This window comes from Heterodontus francisci, chromosome 16 (genome assembly GCF_036365525.1).
Source record: "Heterodontus francisci isolate sHetFra1 chromosome 16, sHetFra1.hap1, whole genome shotgun sequence".
Classification (NCBI taxonomy): Eukaryota; Metazoa; Chordata; class Chondrichthyes; order Heterodontiformes; family Heterodontidae; genus Heterodontus; species Heterodontus francisci.
The window spans coordinates 19,688,801-19,708,747 of record NC_090386.1 but is presented as its reverse complement, the minus strand read 5'-3'; the positions used below and the strand labels follow the sequence as shown (position 1 = coordinate 19,708,747).

At 46.2% G+C, this 19,947-nt stretch overlaps 1 protein-coding gene across 3 annotated transcripts in view; it reads left to right on the top strand.

Annotated features, from left to right (window-relative positions):
- Nucleotides 1–19,947, top strand: part of LOC137377997 (ubiquitin-conjugating enzyme E2 C-like) — a 141,914-nt gene extending 121,967 nt beyond the window's left edge. The window contains exons 1-6 of one of the 3 annotated variants that reach the window (XM_068048028.1): nucleotides 9,427–9,761; nucleotides 11,653–11,680; nucleotides 13,299–13,385; nucleotides 14,740–14,944; nucleotides 17,449–17,508; nucleotides 19,419–19,947. In XM_068048028.1, coding sequence (XP_067904129.1) covers nucleotides 9,658–9,761; nucleotides 11,653–11,680; nucleotides 13,299–13,385; nucleotides 14,740–14,944; nucleotides 17,449–17,508; nucleotides 19,419–19,468 — 534 coding nt within the window. In that variant the 5' untranslated portion in view covers nucleotides 9,427–9,657 and the 3' untranslated portion in view covers nucleotides 19,469–19,947. Of the gene's footprint in view, nucleotides 1–147; nucleotides 2,047–9,426; nucleotides 9,762–11,652; nucleotides 11,681–13,298; nucleotides 13,386–14,739; nucleotides 14,945–17,448; nucleotides 17,509–19,418 lie in introns of those variants that run through there. The other 2 variants (XM_068048026.1, XM_068048027.1) reach the window with 2 other exon arrangements.

Here is a 19,947-nt window from a genome sequence, read left to right as displayed (position 1 = left end):
AACTCTGTGTATGTCTCTCTCTTTCGGATCTGTGTGTGTGCGTGTGTGTCTGTCTTTGGAGGAACTGTGTGTGTGTGTGTGTGTCTCTCTCTCTCTCTCTCGAGGAAGTCTATGTTTCACAAAGCCACCTTGTTCGCTGTATTGCAGGGACTCCCCTGAGCTGAGATTGGATGAACTCCGACCCTTTGTCGTTCCCTTCTGGATCCTGGAGAAGATGCAGAAATACATGATTGCAGTACGGACAGAGAAGGAGTAGGAAGTCGAGCAGACCCGGGGAGGGAGGGTGCACCAGGAGAGTAGCCTTTATTGCCAGGATCGGCTGACTGTCCGGAGATGTAATTAGCTCTGTTGAGAACTGATAGAAACTCCAATCACTGGTGTTTCTGAATGTGATAGCCAGTTCGGGAGAGTAACACGTAGCTCAGGAACTGCTAACAATCGTGAAGCACTGAAGAGAACAGACTTGGTTATTGTAGTACTGTGTGAAACAAGTGGGGCTGGTCACATTAACAACTGTTTCTGTGATCTGTAAAGCCTGTGTCTAAAAGTTCCCGAGATGTCCTATTGGGCCTTGCAGGAATCTGCGTCAAGAGGAAACTGTCCTCCACCACTGTTTGAGATAGAAGATCTTTGTAAATTGCAGCAGCTGTTTCATACTGGATGCTAGGAGTCTTGAGTGCTGCATGGTTGTAATGCAATTGTATCCTGGGCTCGAGGATTTAACAATGGTGTCCATTTGAAGCAGCACAGCCAAAACCATTAAAGAGGATGAGTGGAGCAGACTTTTGAAATGTCCAGGGAGACACATTCACTTTCACAATCCATGCACAGGCTTAGATTGCTGTACACAGCACACAGACAATACCTTGACACTGCTACGGGTTTCTTGCCTGTGTGTATGTGTGGTGAATACAGTTCAAGACATTCTTCAGTAAACAGTATTGAGACTTCGGCCAGATCCTGTGTAGAGTGTTTAGTTAACACACTCCTGTTCTGGGGGCGGAGGGGATATTTACTGAGGTGATTATTTGTGGAAAAATGAACTATTATTCAGAACAGCTTTACAATTTTGTTGCAGATATGAGAGGTCCCCTCTTCCCCCTCTCTCCCCAAGCCCCTCCCCCCTTCTCTCTGCCTCACTCCCCCTCTTCTCTCTGCCTCACTCCCCCTCCTCCGCACTCTCCCCACTCGCTCACGCTCTCCCCCTCACCCCCTCCGCTCTCGCTCTCCTCGGCCCCCCCGCCCTCTGCTCAGCCTCGCCGCCCCCACCCGCGTGCCCCCCGCCCTTTCCCGTAGCTCCCCCTCCCCCTCCTGTTGCTCCCGCCCTCTCCTCAGCCCCCGCCCTCTCCTGTTGCCCCCTGCCGCTCTCCCCTGCCCCTCCCGCTCTCCCTCCCGCTCTCTCCCCCCTGCCCCTGCACTGCCCCTCCCGTTATCCCTCCCTCCTCCCCTTTCCCCTTCCCTGCCCCCTCGTTCTCCCTCCCTCCTCCCCTTTCCCCTTCCTCCCCCACTTCCTCCCCCCTCCCACATCCCCCCCCCCTCCCACATCCCCCCCCTTTGCCCAAGGGCTTTGTACCGATACATCAGGAATAATGACTAATCTGACTAGATGTTTAATGGTATAAGGTGTAATTACAACCATTAATTCTAGACCTGCAAACCCCAGGAACATCAAGCTGTGGTGACCTTAATGAACCAAAATGGTCCATCTCTTGCATCAGTTTTCGGAAGCTAGTTTCTTTTCTTGAGAGAAAAGCTGTTAAACCTATTAGGAGTGCCAACATCTGTCTTAGTGTTACATTTAAGTGCAACATTTCCCGGCAAGGGAGCAATGGTCAATGGGTCGTTGCTTTGTGTTTTTCTTTTAATTTGTGCATGCTTAGACACGCAGCTAAGTTGTTAGTATTGGACGTTCCCCTGAGCTGATGTAGATCAGAAAGGTGGGGAATTAAACACAAGGTTCTACCATGCCTTTGAATTTAGCTCTGTAGCTTTGAAGAATTTGATCTTTATTGCTCTTGTCATCAATTAAAGTTCTGTTTAAAAGTTGCCTGGCGAGAGCAGTCCCTTTGGAAGTGTGTGTGTTTGTGGATTCATTCCTGTATCTGTGGTAAAGCTTGGCTACCCGACCTGAACCCAACTACGTGTCGGGCTCGGGTCAGGTTGGGTCTATATTCCGAGTCCAGCATTCGGCCTCGGGTCAGGTCGGGCTGGACAGTGCTGCTTCCGGGAAGTCACGGGATCAGGCTTACCCATGATTCCCCACAACTCCATCTGCAGGAATATCCCGCTGCTGGAACGGATGAAGGATGTTCGTGTCGGGTCAGGCGCGAAAAATAATTAAAGAGCTCGGGTTGGCTGTGGTCAGGTCGGGTTTTAGTTTTATACCCGAGCCAGGCTTTAATCTGTGGTACAAGCTGGGTCAGTGTGGTACAAGTTGCATAATGCAGCCATTTGGTGGCCCAGGATTAAGGGGTCACAGACTCACTGCTTCAGTTCACCAGCTTAAAACAACCCACTCGGGCTAAAATCGTCCCCCACACATAGTTATGTGTCTCTACCCCCTACCTCTCCCCCTTCCTGCCGCCTTGCAGGATAATCCATTGACTGCTTTCACCAGCTGTCTTACCTGAGGTAACAGCAGTAGGGGGTGAGATTTCCAACATAATTGGATTGAAGCAGCCGAGTGCTGAAAATGATGGCTTGCTCCTATGAAACAAATAGACCTCTTGACTAGAAATATGGGAACAGGGTATTCGGCCGAACTACTCCGTATTGGCATTTTCTCTCCCGTGTGAGCAAATATTCCTAATCACATTTATCCATCTTGTTCTTACATACTTTCAACCACTTTTTCTTTCCCCACTTGTCCATTCTAGACTTGAATGCTGACCAGTTCTGCCTGCCACCATTGCCGTGATTTTCCTCTGGAAGTGGCATTGGGCAGACAATATACTTGCCAAATTTAAATTTAAAAGAGAAGCCTTACCTAATGTGATCGATTGCACAGCAAGGTGGCCCTTTAAAATTTAACACAACTTCCCCTTACTCCTCCCAGTCCTGTAGCAGCGTCTCCCCCCGGCACAAGTGGCGGCTATCGCAGGAAATCGGCGGGGCTGGGTCACAGGCATGGGGATGGGGCAGGTAGAAATCCAGCTCCATTACTACCAAGGTTACGCTGCCATTACTAGAATGGTTCCAGGCATAAGGGATTAATTATGGTTATGTGGATAGACTGGAGAAGCTGGGGTTGTTCTCCTTAGAGCAAAGAAGGTGATGAGATTTGATAGAGGTATTTAAAATTATGAAGAGTTTAGATAGAGTAAACAAAGAAGTTGTTTCTAGTGCATGAATGGTTGATAGGACAAATTTAAGGTGATTGGCTAATGAACCGGAAGTGACATGATGAAAACCGTTTTTATGCAATGAGTGGTTAGGGTTTGAAACGTACTGCCTGATAGGGATGTGAAGACAGATTTAGTGACAGCCTGAAAAAGAGAATTGGATAAATACTTGAAGGCAAAAAATAAGTGCTGGGATGTGGGGAAAGAGCAGAATGGGATTAACTGGACAGCTCTTTGAAAGAGCTGTTGCAGACTTGATGGGCTGAATGGCCTTCTGTGCTGTACTGTTTGATGATTGTGACCAAAAATGGAACTCAGTCCCAAGTACTCCAGTGTGTTGACAAACCCAATGGTTTTCTGGCATGGGAGCCTTCCCTGGATTAAGCTATTGACCCACTGTAGTGATTGGGCAGTACCACACAACTGTATACTGTACAACACATTTTATGTTTTCCATCCTCCTCCCCAACAGGCTTATTCATTGTCTCCCAGGAGAGGGACTGACACTAGCAATTGTCCTGTTTGCTCAAGAGCAGCAGCCAGCTTATGGTTGATGTTTGTTCAGTGGAGTTCGAGGATTTCACTCTCATTGCTCCCTCTCTCCACTTCTCCCATATCTCTGGCATCCTCTTTTTGCTTCTGGCCTCTTTATAAATAACCTCTCCTGATACTTCAGCCCATCCAGTTGTTCCTTCACATCTTCTGTATTCAGACACTACTTGTGTTGATCCAATTCATGTCTTTGTTAATTAAGCCCTGTATCATATTTCTTATATCTAATGTCATCTAGTATGGTTCCATTGTACTTTTGCAGTGTAAGAAAGGTGAGAGAGCAGGTTCCTCTCTGCTCTTGATGTCAATATATTTGGATTTGCCTCAATGAATCCAGTGCTATCCCTGACTGATAGCTGGCAACAACTGCAGAGGTCCAATCAGATTACAGCCAATGCCCCAGATCATCAAAACAGAGAATGCTGAAAATACTGTGCATCTGTGGAGAGAGAAACAGTTAACATTTGAGGACCATGACCTTTCGTTAGAACCGGAGATGTTATTGGTTTTAAGCAAGTACCATAGCAGCGAAAGTGAGAGGGTAAAACAAAAGGGAAGGCAGGAGAGGTTAAATGACAAAAGGGATGATAGCACCAGGCAAAAGGAGATGGTAATGGGAAATGCAGATTCATTAAACACAGCTGCCATCTGAAAAAAATGGACCAGAGGTTAGATCTGAAAGTGTTGAACTCTCTCTTGAGTAGGGAAGGCTGTACTCGAAAGATGAGGGGCTTTTCATTGAGCTTACGTGAGCTTCATTAGAACACGGCAGGAGGTCGGAGTGAAGTGGAGATTTAAAATGACAGGTGACCAGAAGCTTAGGGTCACACTTGCAGACTCAATGGAGGTGTTCTGCAAAGCGGTCACCCAGTCTGCTTTTGGTCTCCCCATTGTAGAGGAGACTGCATTGTAATCAGCAAATACACAATATACTAATTTGAAGAAGTAAAAGCAAATTGCTGTTTCACCTGAAGCATTATCTTAGTTCTGTCTCCACAGACGCTGCCTAACCAGCTGAGTATATCCATTTATTTCTGTTTTTAACTCCACACTCCAATCAGATCACAGAGCTCCAATTAAACCACAGCTAGTGCCTCAGCGCACCAATCAGATCACAGAGCTCCAATTAAATCACATCTAGTGCCTCAGCGCACCAATCAGATCACAGAGCTCCAATTAAACCACAGCTAGTGCCTCAGCGCACCAATCAGATCACAGAGCTCCAATTAAATCACAGCTGGTGCCTCAGCGCACCAATCAGATCACAGAGCTCCAATTAAACCACAGCTAGTGCCTCAGCGCACCAATCAGATCACAGAGCTCCAATTAAATCACAGCTAGTGCCTCAGTGCACCAATCAGATCACAGAGCTCCAATTAAATCACATCTAGTGCCTCAGTGCACCAATCAGATCACAGAGCTCCAATTAAATCACAGCTAGTGCCTCAGTGCACCAATCAGATCACAGAGCTCCAATTAAACCACAGCTAGTACCTCAGCGCACCAATCAGATCACAGAGCTCCAATTAAATCACATCTAGTGCCTCAGCGCACCAATCAGATCACAGTTGGTGCCTCAGTGCTCCAAAAAACAGTGAGTGTACCAATCAGATTATGGCTAGCAGATCACAGCAATTCATAGAATAGTTACAGCACAGAAGGAGGCCATTCAGCCCATTGTGTCTGTGTAGCTCTCTGCAAGAGCAGCTTATCTAGTCCCACTCTCCCATCTGGTTCTTTTGCCAGTCACCTTAAATCGATGTCCTCAGGTTCTCGATCCTTCCACCAACGGAAACGCTTTCTCTCTCATCTACTCTGTCCTGACCCCTCGTGATTTTGAGCACCTCTATTAAATTTCCTCTGCCAGTACCAGCTTCTCCAATCAAGCCACATAACTGAAGTCCCTCATCCCTGGAATTATTATTAGAAATCTTTTCTGAATCCTCTCTAAAGCCTTCATATCCTTTCTAAAGTGTGGTGCCTGGAATTGGGCACAATACTCCAGTTGAGGCCGAACCAGAGACTTATAAAGGTTCATCATTACTTCCTTGCTTTTTTACTCAAAGCTTCTATTTATAAAGTCCTTTTCAACCGCTTTCTTGATCTGCCCTTCCACCTTCAATGATATGTGCACATATAGGATCATAGAATGTTTAAGGCACAGAAAGAGGCCACTGGCCCATTGTGTCTGTGCTGGCTGAAAAACGATCCACCTATTCTAATCCCACCTTCCAGCATTTGGTCCGTAGCCTTGCAGTTTACAGCACTTGAGGTGCATATCCAAACTCCTTTTGAATCAGTTGAAGGTCTCTGCATCAATTATCCTTTCAGGCAGTGAGTTCCAGACCATCATCACCCTCTGGATGAAAATATCCCCAGGTTTTTCTATTCCTGCACAACCCTTTATTTTATATTGCCTCTCCTCATCCTCGAGGCCTGCTTTAGGTTGGAAAAAAGAACCCGACCGAACTACAGCAGACCTGAGCCCGACCCGGCCCGAGTCCCTCTTATTTTGCCCTGAGCCTGACCTGACCCGAACCCGCCACTACTCGACCCGACCAGAGCCCGACCCGACCATCCGTTTACTCACCTTCCTGATACCGCACCTGCAAGAAGCTGCAGCGCATGCGTGATGACATCAGAGTGACGTCACTCGCTCAGTGCGCAGACATGGTTTCATCCAGGACTCCCAGCTCAGGTAAGTTTTTTTTTTAAAATTCAAATACTTACCAACAGAGCACTTACCCTGTGTGTCCGACTCAGCCCGAAAGCCGGCCCCGGAAGATGGGCCCGACCCGATCCGAACCTGACACGTCGGGTCCCATCCTACCAAAATGTAAGACTTCACACTTAGAATTATAGAGTAGTTACAGCACAGAAGGAGGCTATTCAGCCCATCGTGACTCTCTACAAGAGCAACTCACCTAGTCCCACTCCCTGACCTTTGCCCTGTAGCCCTGCAAATTTTTTCTCTTAGTTAGTTATCAGTTCTTTGTCAAAGGCCTCCGCCACATTATCAGGCAGTGCAATCCAGATCATAGCCACTCGCTGCATAAAACAATTTTTCCTCATGTCACTTTTGCTTCTTTTGCCTAACACCTTAAATCAGTGTCCTCTGGTTCTGGATCCTTCCATCAATGGGAACAGTTTCTCCCTATGTACTCTGTTCAGACCCCTCATGATTTTGAACACCTCTATCAAATCTTCTCTGGGTCTTCAGCCCCTGCTTCTCCAATCTATCCATGTAACTGAAGTTCCTCACCCCTGGAACCATTCTCGTGACTCTTTTCTGCACCCTATCTAATGCCTTCATATCATTCTGAAAGTGTAGTGCCCAGAGCTGGACACAGTCCTCCAGTTGAGATCGAACCAGTGTTTTATACAGGTTTATCATAACTTCCTTGTTATTGTACTCTACACCTTATCTATAAAGCTCTGCATTAAATTTGATCTGCCACGTGTCTGCCTGTCCATGTCCTCTTGAAGTTTATCTTTATCCTCCTCACCCTGTGCACCCAAGTCTAGGTCATTAATATTCTTCTTTTGTTCTTTTGGGCCTCCTTATCTCGAGAGACAATGGATACGCGCCTGGAGGTGGTCAGTGGTTTGTGAAGCAGCGCCTGGAGTGGCTATAAAGGCCAATTCTGGAGTGACAGGCTCTTCCACAGGTGCTGCAGAGAAATTTGTTTGTTGGGGCTGTTGCACAGTTGGCTCTCCCCTTGCGCCTCTGTCTTTTTTCCTGCCAACTACTAAGTATATAAATATATATCCAGTAAAGCAGTGGACCTTGTATGGACTCCTGGGCAATGCCACTGTATATGTTCTTCCAGTCCCAAAAACAACTGTTCATCAATACACTCTGTTTTCTGTCACTCAACCAACATTTTTTGCCAAAAATCTACTCTATTCATAAAATTTGTAAAAGCATCTTCCATAATAGTTCAAATTTGACATTACACAAAGATCAATTTCTTTCAATACAGTACATGAGATGCTGCACTGGTTATATTTATTGTGTACATTTTCATTTCGTGTCAAACATTCTCTGGTGCATACAACCTGAGCGTTTTTCCACAGTTTCCAGCCCCTCGGTATACTCTGGTGCGAGGGCCTTCGAGAGTGGCCTTTCTCCATTGAGCCTTTGTGGTGGCTGCTGATCACTCAGCCAACTTCCTATCCATGCTGCCACTGTCCCTTATATTCCATGGCCTTCAAGTTTGCTGGCAAGCCTATTATGTGGCAACTTATCAAATGTCTTTTGGAAGCCCTTCATCAACCCTCTCTAACTAACTTGACAGAATGTTTTGATGAGGTAGCATACATGATTTGCCTTTAACAAATCTGTGCTGGCTTTCCTTAATTAATCCAAACTTGTCAAAGTTAAACATTATTTTCTTTCCTTAATTGATCCACACTTTTTCAAGAGACTGCACATATTGTCCTAGGATTATTGTCTGCAAAACTTTCTCACTACTGAGGTTAAACTGACTGGCCTGTATTTGCTGGGCTCAGCCTTACTCCCTTTTTTGAACAAGGGTGTAATATTTGCAATTTTCCAGTTTTCTGGGACCACACCTGTATCTGAGGAGGATTGGAAGATTATGGCCAATGCCCTTGCTTCCCTCAGTCTCCTTGGATGCATCTCATCTGGTCCTGGTGACTTATCAACTTTTAGATACAGCCTGCTTTTCTACTAAAATAAAAGCAAAATACTGCGGATGCTGGAAATCTGAAACAAAAACGAGAAATGCTGGAATCACTCAGCAGGTCTGGCAGCATCTGTGGAAAGAGAAGCAGAGTTAACGTTTCGGGTCAGTGACCCTTCTTCGGAACGTTCCGAAGAAGGGTCACTGACCCGAAACGTTAACTCTGCTTCTCTTTCCACAGATGCTGCCAGACCTGCTGAGTGATTCCAGCATTTCTTGTTTTTGTTTGCTTTTCTACTACCTCTTTATCAATTTTTAGCTCATCCAGTAAGAGAACTATCTCTTCTTTCATGATAACTTGGGCAGCATCTTCTTTCTTGGTAAAGATAGATGCAAAGTGCTCATTAGTACCTCAGCCATGCCCTGTCGCCAATCGGATCACAGCCATGCCTCGAAATCAATCAGAGCTACTGCCTCAGTGCACCAATCAGATCACAGTGAGTGCAATGTTCCAATCGGATCACAGCTAGTGCCTCAGTGCACCAATCAGATCACAGTGAGTGCAATGTTCCAATCGGATCACAGCTAGTGCCTCAGTGCACCAATCAAATCACAGTGAGTGCAATGTTCCAATCGGATCACAGCTAGTGCCTCAGTGCACCAATCAAATCACAGTGAGTGCAATGTTCCAATCGGATCACAGCTAGTGCCTCAGTGCACCAATCGGATCACAGCGAGTACAACAGCGTTCCAATCATTATTTGTCAGCGGCAGTGTGTGTGACGTAATGCGGTACCAGGCAACAAGTAAATAAATAACCGTGGCTGATTGGCTCAATTAAATCAAAACTACAGCCTGATTGGTGGAGTGTTCATGGGAGTAAAATTCAAATAAGCGGCGGGGCCAGAATTCCAGAAACAGATAGAGAGAGACACGCAGAGAGACAGAGATCCACACAGACAGGGAGAGACAGAGACTGAGAGACACACAGACAGAGGGTGAGAGACACACAGATAGAGCCGGACTAGACGGACAGAGAGAGAGACACGGCACGGAACTGAGACAGTCACTTACCGGGACAGAGCCCGGACTGGGAGAGGCCCAGTCTCGCACTCGCCATGGCACAGAATGTGGATCCCGCCGCCGCTGCTGCTGGTTCCGGAGCCGCCCGGAAAGGCAGTGAGAGCAGCATTGCTATTGCCCGGGGCTCGGTGTCCAAGAGGTGGGTGATTGGGTGGTGCGGTGAGTTTCGGCACTGGATGGGGGGTGGGTGAGGGTTGAGAGGGGGAATGTGGGAGACTGGACTGATGGGGGGTGGGTGTGGGAGACTGGACTGATGGGGGGTGGGTGAGGGAGACTGGACTGATGGGGGGGTGGGTGAGGGAGACTGGACTGATGGGGGGGTGGGTGAGGGAGACTGGACTGATGGGGGGGTGGGTGAGGGAGACTGGACTGATGGGGGGGTGGGTGAGGGAGACTGGACTGATGGGGGGGTGGGTGAGGGAGACTGGACTGATGGGGGGGTGGGTGAGGGAGACTGGAATGAGGGCGGTGGTGGTGTGGGGGGTGGGTGAGGATTGGGTGTGGTGGGGGTGGGTGGGAAGGGTTACAAACATAGAGTAGGGGTAGGCCACAACCTCCTTCGAGCCTGTTTCACCATTCATTATGAAGTGGCTGATCATCCAACTCAGTAACCTGTTCCCGCTTTCTCCCCACACCCTTTGATTCCTTCAAACCCAAGAGCGATATCTAATTCCTTCAAACCCAAGAGCGATATCTAATTCCTTCAAACCCAAGAGCGATATCTAATTCCTTCAAACCCAAGAGCGATATCTAATTCCTTCTCGAAAACATACAATGTTTTGGCCTCAACTGCTTTCTGCGATAGCGAATTCCACAGGCTCACCACTCTGGGTGAAGAAATTTCTCCTCATCTCAGTTCTGAAAGGTTTACTCCGTATCCTTAGACTGTGACCCCTGCTTCTGGACTCCCCCACCATCGGGAACATCCTTCCTGCATCGACCCTGTCAAGTCCTGTTAGAATTTTATAGGTTTCTATCAGATCCCCCCTCGCTCTTCTGAACTCCAGCAAATATAATCCTAACCGACTCAATCTCTCCTCATATGTCAGTCCCGCCATCCCAGGAATCAATCTGGTAAACCTTCGCTGCACTCCCTCTATAGCACGAACATCCTTCCTCAGATATGGAGACCAAAACTGAACACAATACTCAAGGTGTGGTCTCACCAAGGCCCTGTATAATTGCAGCAAGACATCCCTGCTTCTGTACTTGAATCCTCACACTACGAAGGCCAACATACCATTTGCCTTTTTTATCGCCTGTTCCACCTGCATGCTTACCTTCAGCGACTGGTGTATGAGAACACCCAGGTCTCATTGCATATTCCCCTCTCTCAGTTTATAGCCGTTCAGATAATAATCTGCCTTCCTGTTTTTGCTACCAAAGTGGATAACCTCACATTTATCCACATTATACTGCATCTGCCATGAATTTGCCCACTCACTCAACTTGTCCAAATCACCCTGAAGCCTCTCTGCTGCATCCTCCTCACAACTCACCCTCCCACCCAGTTTTGTGTCATCTGCAAATCTGGACATATTACATTTAGTTCCCTCATCTAAATCATTAATATATATTGTGAATAGCTGGGGTCCTAGCACCGATCCCTGCGGTATCCCACTAGTCACTGCCTGCCATTCGGAAAAAAGACCCATTTATCCCTACTCTTTGTTTCCTGTCTGCCAACCAATTTTCTATCCATTGCAATACACTACCCGCAATCCCACGCGCTTTAATTTTGCACACTAATCTCTTTTATGTGGGACTTTGTCGAATGCCTTCTGAAAGTCCAAATAAACCACATCTATTGGCTCCCCCTCATCAACTCTACTAGTTACATTCTCGAAGAATTCTAGTAGATTTGTTAAGTGTGATATCCCTTTCGTAAATCCATGCTGACTCTGTCCGATTCTGTCAGAGGGTGAGGGTTGAGGGGGACTGTTTGGGGGGTGGTGTGGGGGTGAGGGTTGAGGGGGACTGGCTTGGGGGGGCTTTAATATTCTCTCTCTAACTGGTGTTGTCTGTTGCAGGTTGCAGCAGGAGCTGATGACTCTAATGGTGAGTTAGTCGTTTTGTCTTTTGCTCCCTGGTTTTGAGCAGTGGTATCATCTGAGTTCCTTTTGTTCAGGTCTTTTCACTCCCCACCTCGGGAGTTTGTAGGGCTCCAGGACACTGATACCTGCTGCTCTCCAATGAGGGTTTACCTGGTGTTATGAAAGTGCTTTCTTTTAAAAAAAATTTTGAGAATTTGTGTTAAATCTGAAAAGATTTCATGGTGTTTTTTTTTAAACCAAGTTCACTGACGGGACAAGATATTTGAAAGCCACCTGTGTTGGAGATCACCTGTGATTTGGTCTCAGAAAACAACAGAACCCTTGGTGACTTGGGGAAAGATGGTTAGAGAAGCCACATGGAGGTCGGTGGTTTGGGCATTTTTTTCCGTTAGTTGTGATGAACTGTTTGAAGACAGTTGGTGTTTTCCTGTCAAGGAAAAAGAAACTGCCCAGCTCACCACCACCTCTATCTTTTTGAAGAAATCCTGCTAAGATTGTGTGAAAGAGCAAAAAGTCTTTGGTGCCGTATAGCTCCTGAGAAGCTGGGGAAAAAAATCCTGTGTGTGTGCTGGCAGAAAAATCTTGATACCACATTTCTCCTAGAAAGCCTACTAGAATAATTCTTGACATCTCCAGAATGGACGGCTTCTAAAACGATCTTAGTGACCATCACTGTATACCCAGATGCCAGACCAAAAAAGGACAACTGACTTCCTTCCATATCTTTTTTTTCTTCGAAAATTAGCAAGCATTTGCCGAAAGTTGTTTTGTTGTTTTTTTTGGAACACACCTCTGCAGAGTGAATTTGTTTTTTTTCCAGTGTGTGAGTGTAATTGGGGAATTTTTAAAAATGGAATTTTCTTATTTTAATCGGTGTGTTAATGCTTTGCTTCGTTACCGGTTAAGTCTTGTTTCATAATCTAATTTTGTTTGTTAAAGAAACTTGGTTGGTGTATTTTATTCTGGGATTAAAAAATACAGTATATGATTGACTATATCGGTAACCGGGTAAACATTTAAACAGACATTGTGACCTGTGGAGAAGTGGAACTAGAGAAGACAGTGCACTCCTCCCACTACACTCTAACACTAGTGATCTGTGCATCAGAGGTGCTGTCCTAAATCCACTTTGAGTAGGATGTCCTCTCTTGGGGTGCATGTTTGGTGGTAGAAGTCATTTTGTGGTCTTGTGTTGAACTGAGCTGGCTTTGTGAGCTAAGGCTCTGGTTGTTGTATTGCAGCTGTATCCAGCCGAATGCAAAGGTACCTTTGCTCTTGCCAGTTTTCATGGCCGTATGAAAGCATCAGCCTCTTTGTAGCTTAGTTATGGCCCCAATGCCCCCCCATCGTGGGCTCTTTGTACACTCACAAGCAGAGTCCATAGCACACATTGCGTCTGATTAAGAATAAGACAGTGCTATCACAGCAGTCTGAAGGTGGGACCCACTGTGTCCTGATGCAGTGGAGACTGCATGTGAAGTGCATTGTGGCACTGCATACAGCTGGTGCTAATCATGCCAGGTCTTTATATTGTCTGTGTTTTGTTACCTGCCCCCAGGAGGGGCAGTTCTGTGTTTTTTGAAGTTAATTTGCTAAGGAGAATTTCCTGTTTTGACTTTCAGATGTCTGGTCACAAAGGAATTTCTGCCTTCCCTGAATCGGACAATCTGTTTCGGTGGATTGGAACCATTGACGGTGCTGCAGGAACGGTGAGCTGTTGGGGTCGATGTGGTTTTAGTGGCTTATATTTCAATTGAGTGCCAGTGGAAAGGAACCTTCTGGAATTGGGCACGATCAGTAGCAGCAGCACTTCCCGAGCCACCTCTCCAACCTGCTGCTTCTGTACGTGATCCAGGTCTCTGCTTTGCTTCTGATGGTCAGAGGTATAAGGGCTAAGGATATTCCTGCTCTGTTTCTGATAGTCAGTCAGAGGTAGAAGGGGTAAGGATATTCCTGCTCTGTTTCTGATAGTCAGTCAGAGGTAGAAGGGGTAAGGATATTCCTGCTCTGTTTCTGATAGTCAGTCAGAGGTAGAAGGGGTAAGGATATTCCTGCTCTGTTTCTGATAGTCAGTCAGAGGTAGAAGGGGTAAGGATATTCCTGCTCTGTTTCTGATAGTCAGTCAGAGGTAGAAGGGGTAAGGATATTCCTGCTCTGTTTCTGATAGTCAGTCAGAGGTAGAAGGGGTAAGGATATTCCTGCTCTGTTTCTGATAGTCAGTCAGAGGTAGAAGGGGTAAGGATATTCCTGCTCTGTTTCTGATAGTCAGTCAGAGGTAGAAGGGGTAAGGATATTCCTGCTCTGTTTCTGATAGTCAGTCAGAGGTAGAAGGGGTAAGGATATTCCTGCTCTGTTTCTGATAGTCAGTCAGAGGTAGAAGGGGTAAGGATATTCCTGCTCTGTTTCTGATAGTCAGTCAGAGGTAGAAGGGGTAAGGATATTCCTGCTCTGTTTCTGATAGTCAGTCAGAGGTAGAAGGGGTAAGGATATTCCTGCTCTGTTTCTGATAGTCAGTCAGAGGTAGAAGGGGTAAGGATATTCCTGCTCTGTTTCTGATAGTCAGTCAGAGGTAGAAGGGGTAAGGATATTCCTGCTGTCTCACTGCTGATTCATTCCACTGAGTCCAGTGACTAATCTGCACTGATCACTGGAAGCTCCGGTTTCAACTCCTCAAATTGGTCGGTTACTGGATAATTCTGATCAACATTCCTGAGGTGACATCCCTCAACAGTCTGCTCTTTACTGGAATGTACATTTCTGCCTGTAATGCCATTTTGTAGCACATTGTCCATTTTTGTTTAAAAGGGAAAGTCCATTTCAAAGATTCCACATTGAATAAAGTTCATATCTTAAAAGTAGGAATATGATATGGCTTTACTAGGCATGACCGTGTTCCAGCATTATCCACTATAGGTCGTCCCAATTTTATCTAAGAAAATGACCCCTTCTTAGAACAGAGCAAAGGAAATGTAATCAAATCATTATGTACCTTTTCTATATATCCTCCAGTCCTTTTGGAGTCCTCCAGTGATGAATGGGCTCTGGGTTTGTCTCCTTTTGCAGGTATACGAAGGTTTGAGGTACAAGCTCTCGTTGGAATTCCCCAGCGGATATCCATACAACCCTCCCACCGTGAAGTTTCTCACTTCCTGCTACCATCCCAATGTAGATGGAGAAGGGAATATTTGCCTGGATATTCTCAAAGACAAATGGTCAGCACTTTACGATGTCAGGACAATCCTGCTGTCGATTCAGAGTTTACTGGGAGGTAAGAATACTTATTCTTGAGTCCTGTACTGGAAGGGGTCACTGCAGGTCAGGGGTATGTTCTATTTTGACCAACAAACTGTCCCTGGTGTGCTATGTACAGTTCATTGGGGAATCCATCGGGCAAATGAAACCTCTTGGGTCATCTGTCTGATTACTGCCTTTCCAGGATGTGTTGTATGGTAATTTGCATCTGTTTGGGTCCTGTACTCTGGACATAACCCTCTCTACAAGATCCTTATTAAAACCTATCTGCCCCCACCTTTTTGACTTTTTTTTTAATAACTTCAAGTTGAGGTGATTTCCTTTTACTTGAATTATTGACTGGATGGGATACTGTTTGGGAGCCTTGTCCTCAGCCTCTCGAAGTCAAATGACACGCTATATGATTGTGACAAAGGAAAGACCATCCCATCTCGTCCTTCTCTGTCTGTGCAGCCTTTGACACAATTGACCACACCATTGTCCTTCAATGCCTCTCCTCTGTTATCCAGTGGGTGGGACTGCACTTGCCTGGATCCATTCTTCTAGCCAGAGAATTACCACCCATGGCTTCTCTTTCTGTGTGGCACCATTACCTCTGGTGTCCCTCATGGATCTGTCCTTGGCCCCATCTTATTTCTCATCTGCGTGCGACCCCTCAACGACATCATCCCAAAACAGTGTGCCCATTTCCACATGTACACTGACACCCAGCTCTACCTCGCCACCTCTTGACCCCTCCACGGTTTCTGATTTGCGTCACTGTCTGACCTGTGGTATTGGACAAGCAAAAATTTTCACTAATTAAATATTCAGAAGACCCAAATCTGTTCTGATGAAAAGTCACAGATCTGAAACGTTAACTCTGCTTCTCGCTCTGCAGATGCTGCCTGACCTGCTGAGTATTTCCAACATCTGCAGTATATTGCTTTTATATCATTGTCTTTGGTCCCTGCCAGTATTCCCTCTAATTTCTTTTTGGCATGGGGGACCTATTCATTTAACTTCATGGGCCCTTTAAAGTTTTTGTTTGACCAGGCATGCAACAGCAGACTTGTATTCAGCCTCTCTGGGAACTTCTGGGTTGCACAGCCGTGCACCTAAGAGGGTACATTTTGTCCCTGCTACAAACTCTGTTCCCTTCCCACTGATTCCATCCCTCTCCCTGGTAACTGACTGAGACTGAACCAGACTGTCACAACCTTGCGTCATTTATGACCTATCTGGTCCATCCTAAGATCACTACTTCCTCCTCTAACATCACCTGACTCCACCCCTGCCTTGGACCATCTGCTGAAGCCCACATCCACACTGTTATTACCTCTAGACTTGACTATTCCAATGCTTCCCTGGTTGGCCTCCCATTTTGACCTCTAGACTTTATAAAAAAAAAAACCTCTGCCATCCGCATCCTCTAATTTGCGCCAAATCCCATTCACCCATCAGCCCTGTGCTTACTGACCTACATTGGCTCCTGGTCCAGCAACACCTGAAATTTAGAAAGTCTTATCCTTGTTTGCAAATGGCTCCATGGCCTTTCCCCTCCCTATCTTTAACCTCCTCCAGCCCTACAACCCTCTGGGGAAACATGTGCCCCTCTAATTCTGGCCTCTTGCATATCCTGGAGTTAATTGCTTTCCCATTACTGGTCATGATTTCAGCTAAGCTCTGGAACTCCCTCCTAATTGTTCTTTCCTTTTTAAGACACTCTTTAGAACGTACTATGGCCAAGCTTTTAGTCATCTGTCCTAATATTTCCTTATGTGACTTGTGAAGTGACTTTGGGACGTTTTAAAGCTGCTATATAAATACAAGGAAGAACCAGCTTATTTATATACTGTTGCCTTCTGCCCAGAGGCTCAAGTGGGGAGAAAGACTTTGAGCTTTTACAATAAACAATTCAGAAGCAAAGAGTTGAAATCTGTAGTAGCAAACTTCAATGTAAAAGGTCAAGTGGAGATGGGTTGGGGAACAGGAGGGAGAGGTTAGGTGGGGCATATGCCAACGGGGCGGGTTGGCGTTGATGGTGGCTGGGTGACCAGTATTGGAATAATTGAGTACAGCCGTGAGTGAAACAGTGACTGTTTGTTTGTTTTCTGCAGCCCGAGGAGGTAAATTTGCAAGCGTGGAAATGAAGGTTCCTGGTGATGACGAGCATATGTGTTTTGGATGAGTCCAGTATGGTAGAGAATGGGATAACCCTCGTGCATGGTGTGAAAGTGCATTTGGCCTTTCTGTAGGCAGTTGGGATTTATTACCAAGGGCCAGTTTGTAGCGCAGGAGACCAAGGGGGTGGGTGGTTCTCTGAAGGCTATGGTTAGCCCATATATGCCCATGGGGTGTGGCCAATTGTAGCAGCTCAGTATGGGGAGTTTGTGTTGTACAAGGTGATATCACTGGTGAATTCCAAGTAAATGTTGGTCTGGGAAGTGGTGGTGGATGGGAACGCAGGGACCTTGTCTGTATTTGATGATGACTCCTGCTCCAATCTTGAAGTTTTTTCTTCCTTCCCCTCCCCAATAGAACCAAATGTGCAGAGTCCCCTGAATGTTGCTGCAGCTCAACTATGGTCAAACCAGCAAGGTAAGAACCTGTTTCAACCCCCCTCTACTCAGCCTGTGGCTTGGGGGAGGGAAGGTTTTCACTGACTTTCCAAATATCTTGCTGAGGGTTACGCTGAAATTACTGTGCTGTGTCTCTTCAACTCGAAGCCATGTCCCCTTGTTCTAAACTCTCTATATCACTGGAATCACTATTTCCCTCTACTTTGTTCCACTGCTTCATTCACCCCTATCAAATTGCCCTACAGTCTCCCCTGTCCACTGTGCATCGGTGGTGGAGGGAGTGCATGTTAGTGTCGAGCTTCTTGAGTGTTGTTGGAGCTGCACCCATCCAGGCAAGTGGAGAGTATTCCATCACACTCCTGACTTGTGCCTTGTAGATGGTGGACAGGCTTTGGGGAGTCAGGAGGTGAGTTACTCGCCGCAGGATTCCTAGCCTCTGACCTGCTCTTGTCGACACAGTCTTTACGTGGCTGGTCCAGTTCAGTTTCTGGTAAACCCCAGGATGTTGGGGGATTCAGCAATGGTAATGCCACTGAATATCAAGGGGAGATGGTTGAAATCTCTCGTTGGAGATGGTCATTGCCTGGCACTTGTGTGGCACAAATATTACTTGCCTCTTATCAGCCCAAGCTTGAATGTTGTTCAGGTCTTGCTGCATGTGGGCACGGATTGCTTCTGTATCTGAAGAGTTGCAGATGGAACTGAACATCCCCTGGGCTTATGATGGAGGGAAGGTCATTAATGAAGCAAGTGAAGATGGTTGGGCCTGGGACATTTCCCCTGAGGAACACCTGCAGTGATGTCCTGGGGCTGAGCTGTTTGGCCTCCAACAATTACAACCATCTTCCTTTGCACGAAGTAGAACTCCAATTAGTAGACTGTTTCTCCCCCTGATTCCCATCAACTTCAATTTTGTTAAGGCTCCTTGATGTCACACTCGGTCGAATGCTGCCTTGATGTCAAGGGCAGTCACTCTCGCCTCACCTCTTGAGTTCTGCTCTTTTTTTTGTCCATGTTTGGACCAAGGCTGTAATGAGGTCAGGAGCTGAGTGGCCCTGGCGGAACCCAAACTGAGCGTCACTGAGCAGGTTATTGCTGAGCAAGTGCCGCTTGATAGCACTGTCAACGACGCCTTCATCACTTTACTGATTGAGAGTAGACTGATGGGGCAGTAATTGGCCAGATTGGATTTGTCCTGCTTTTTGTGTACAGGACATTCGGGTAGATGCCAGTGTTATAGCTGTACAGGAAGTACTAGCAGCTAGTTCTGGAGCACAATTTTTCAGTACTACAGCTGAAATGTTGTCCAGACCCATAGCCTTTGCTGTATCCAGTGCCTTCAGCCATTTCTTGATAATACTTGGAGTGAATTTGAATTTGCTGAAGACTGGCATCTGTGATGGTGAGGACCTCAGGAATGGATTCGAACCAAAACTGTCCTGTACATTCTCGCTGATTACCCCAAGAAACCCAGGGGACGACTGGTGGGTGTGGTGGTTCAAGAACACTGGGTTATAAGTGATGGGCACTGGGCGTATTCCCTGGGACTTTCAGGTATAGACCTTACCTCTCCAATCCAAGTATATCAGTTACTCTGAGACATGGGTGGAGAGAGAAAGGCATGACGGGAAGTCATTTTTTTGTGTAAAGGTGATTTAATGTTAAAGAACTTGGACTGTTTCAGGTTTATATTAACAGTTTGTGTTTGCTAACATACTTTTTAAATTTACAATCTTGCCTTGAAGGGAGAGACTTGATTTAAAGTGATACACTGGTGTTGGAGTGGCCAGTGAGCAGTATCCCATGACTTTGTTCCTGGTCAGTTTCTGCTTAACTGTTGGGTGAAATTTCAGTTCTCCTCTCTGCTGAACTATCTGAACCTGTCTTTGGGTAGTCTGTCAGTCTGATGTAATGTTGTCTCTGTTACAGAGTACAAGCTGCGATTACATGAAGCATATGCTCGACAGCTGAAGAGTTAAAATGAGGTCTGCTGTCCTACCTCCTGAAACTTCCTCCTGGTTCTCCTGTGTTTTCCCTTTTTGAATGTTTGTCTGTCTGTCCAATTATGAGAATGGGCACGTGTTTATTTTTAAATTTACCATGTGAATAAAGTGCACTGTGGCTGAATATTTTCTAAAACAGCATTGAAACATTAAGGTCTGTTGATGCTCTGTTTTCTGGTGCTGGGTGAGATGTCTACAGTGGGTGGGGAGGAAATGGTAAGTTTCCAAGAGTTAGAAATGTCAGTGAGTGCAGGGGAAGGACATTTTGACCCATTTTGCCTGTGACTTTTTCCACCTTTTTTATATCTTTATCAAATTTCCTATCATGCCATGGTTACGGACTGGTGGTAAAGGATGTGGGTGGTTCCCACTGTTCACCTCCCAACTGACTGCAATTGTGTTTTTTGTTTAAAATGATTTAGCTCCTGAGTGTTTTACTTGCCAAATAAATAGAG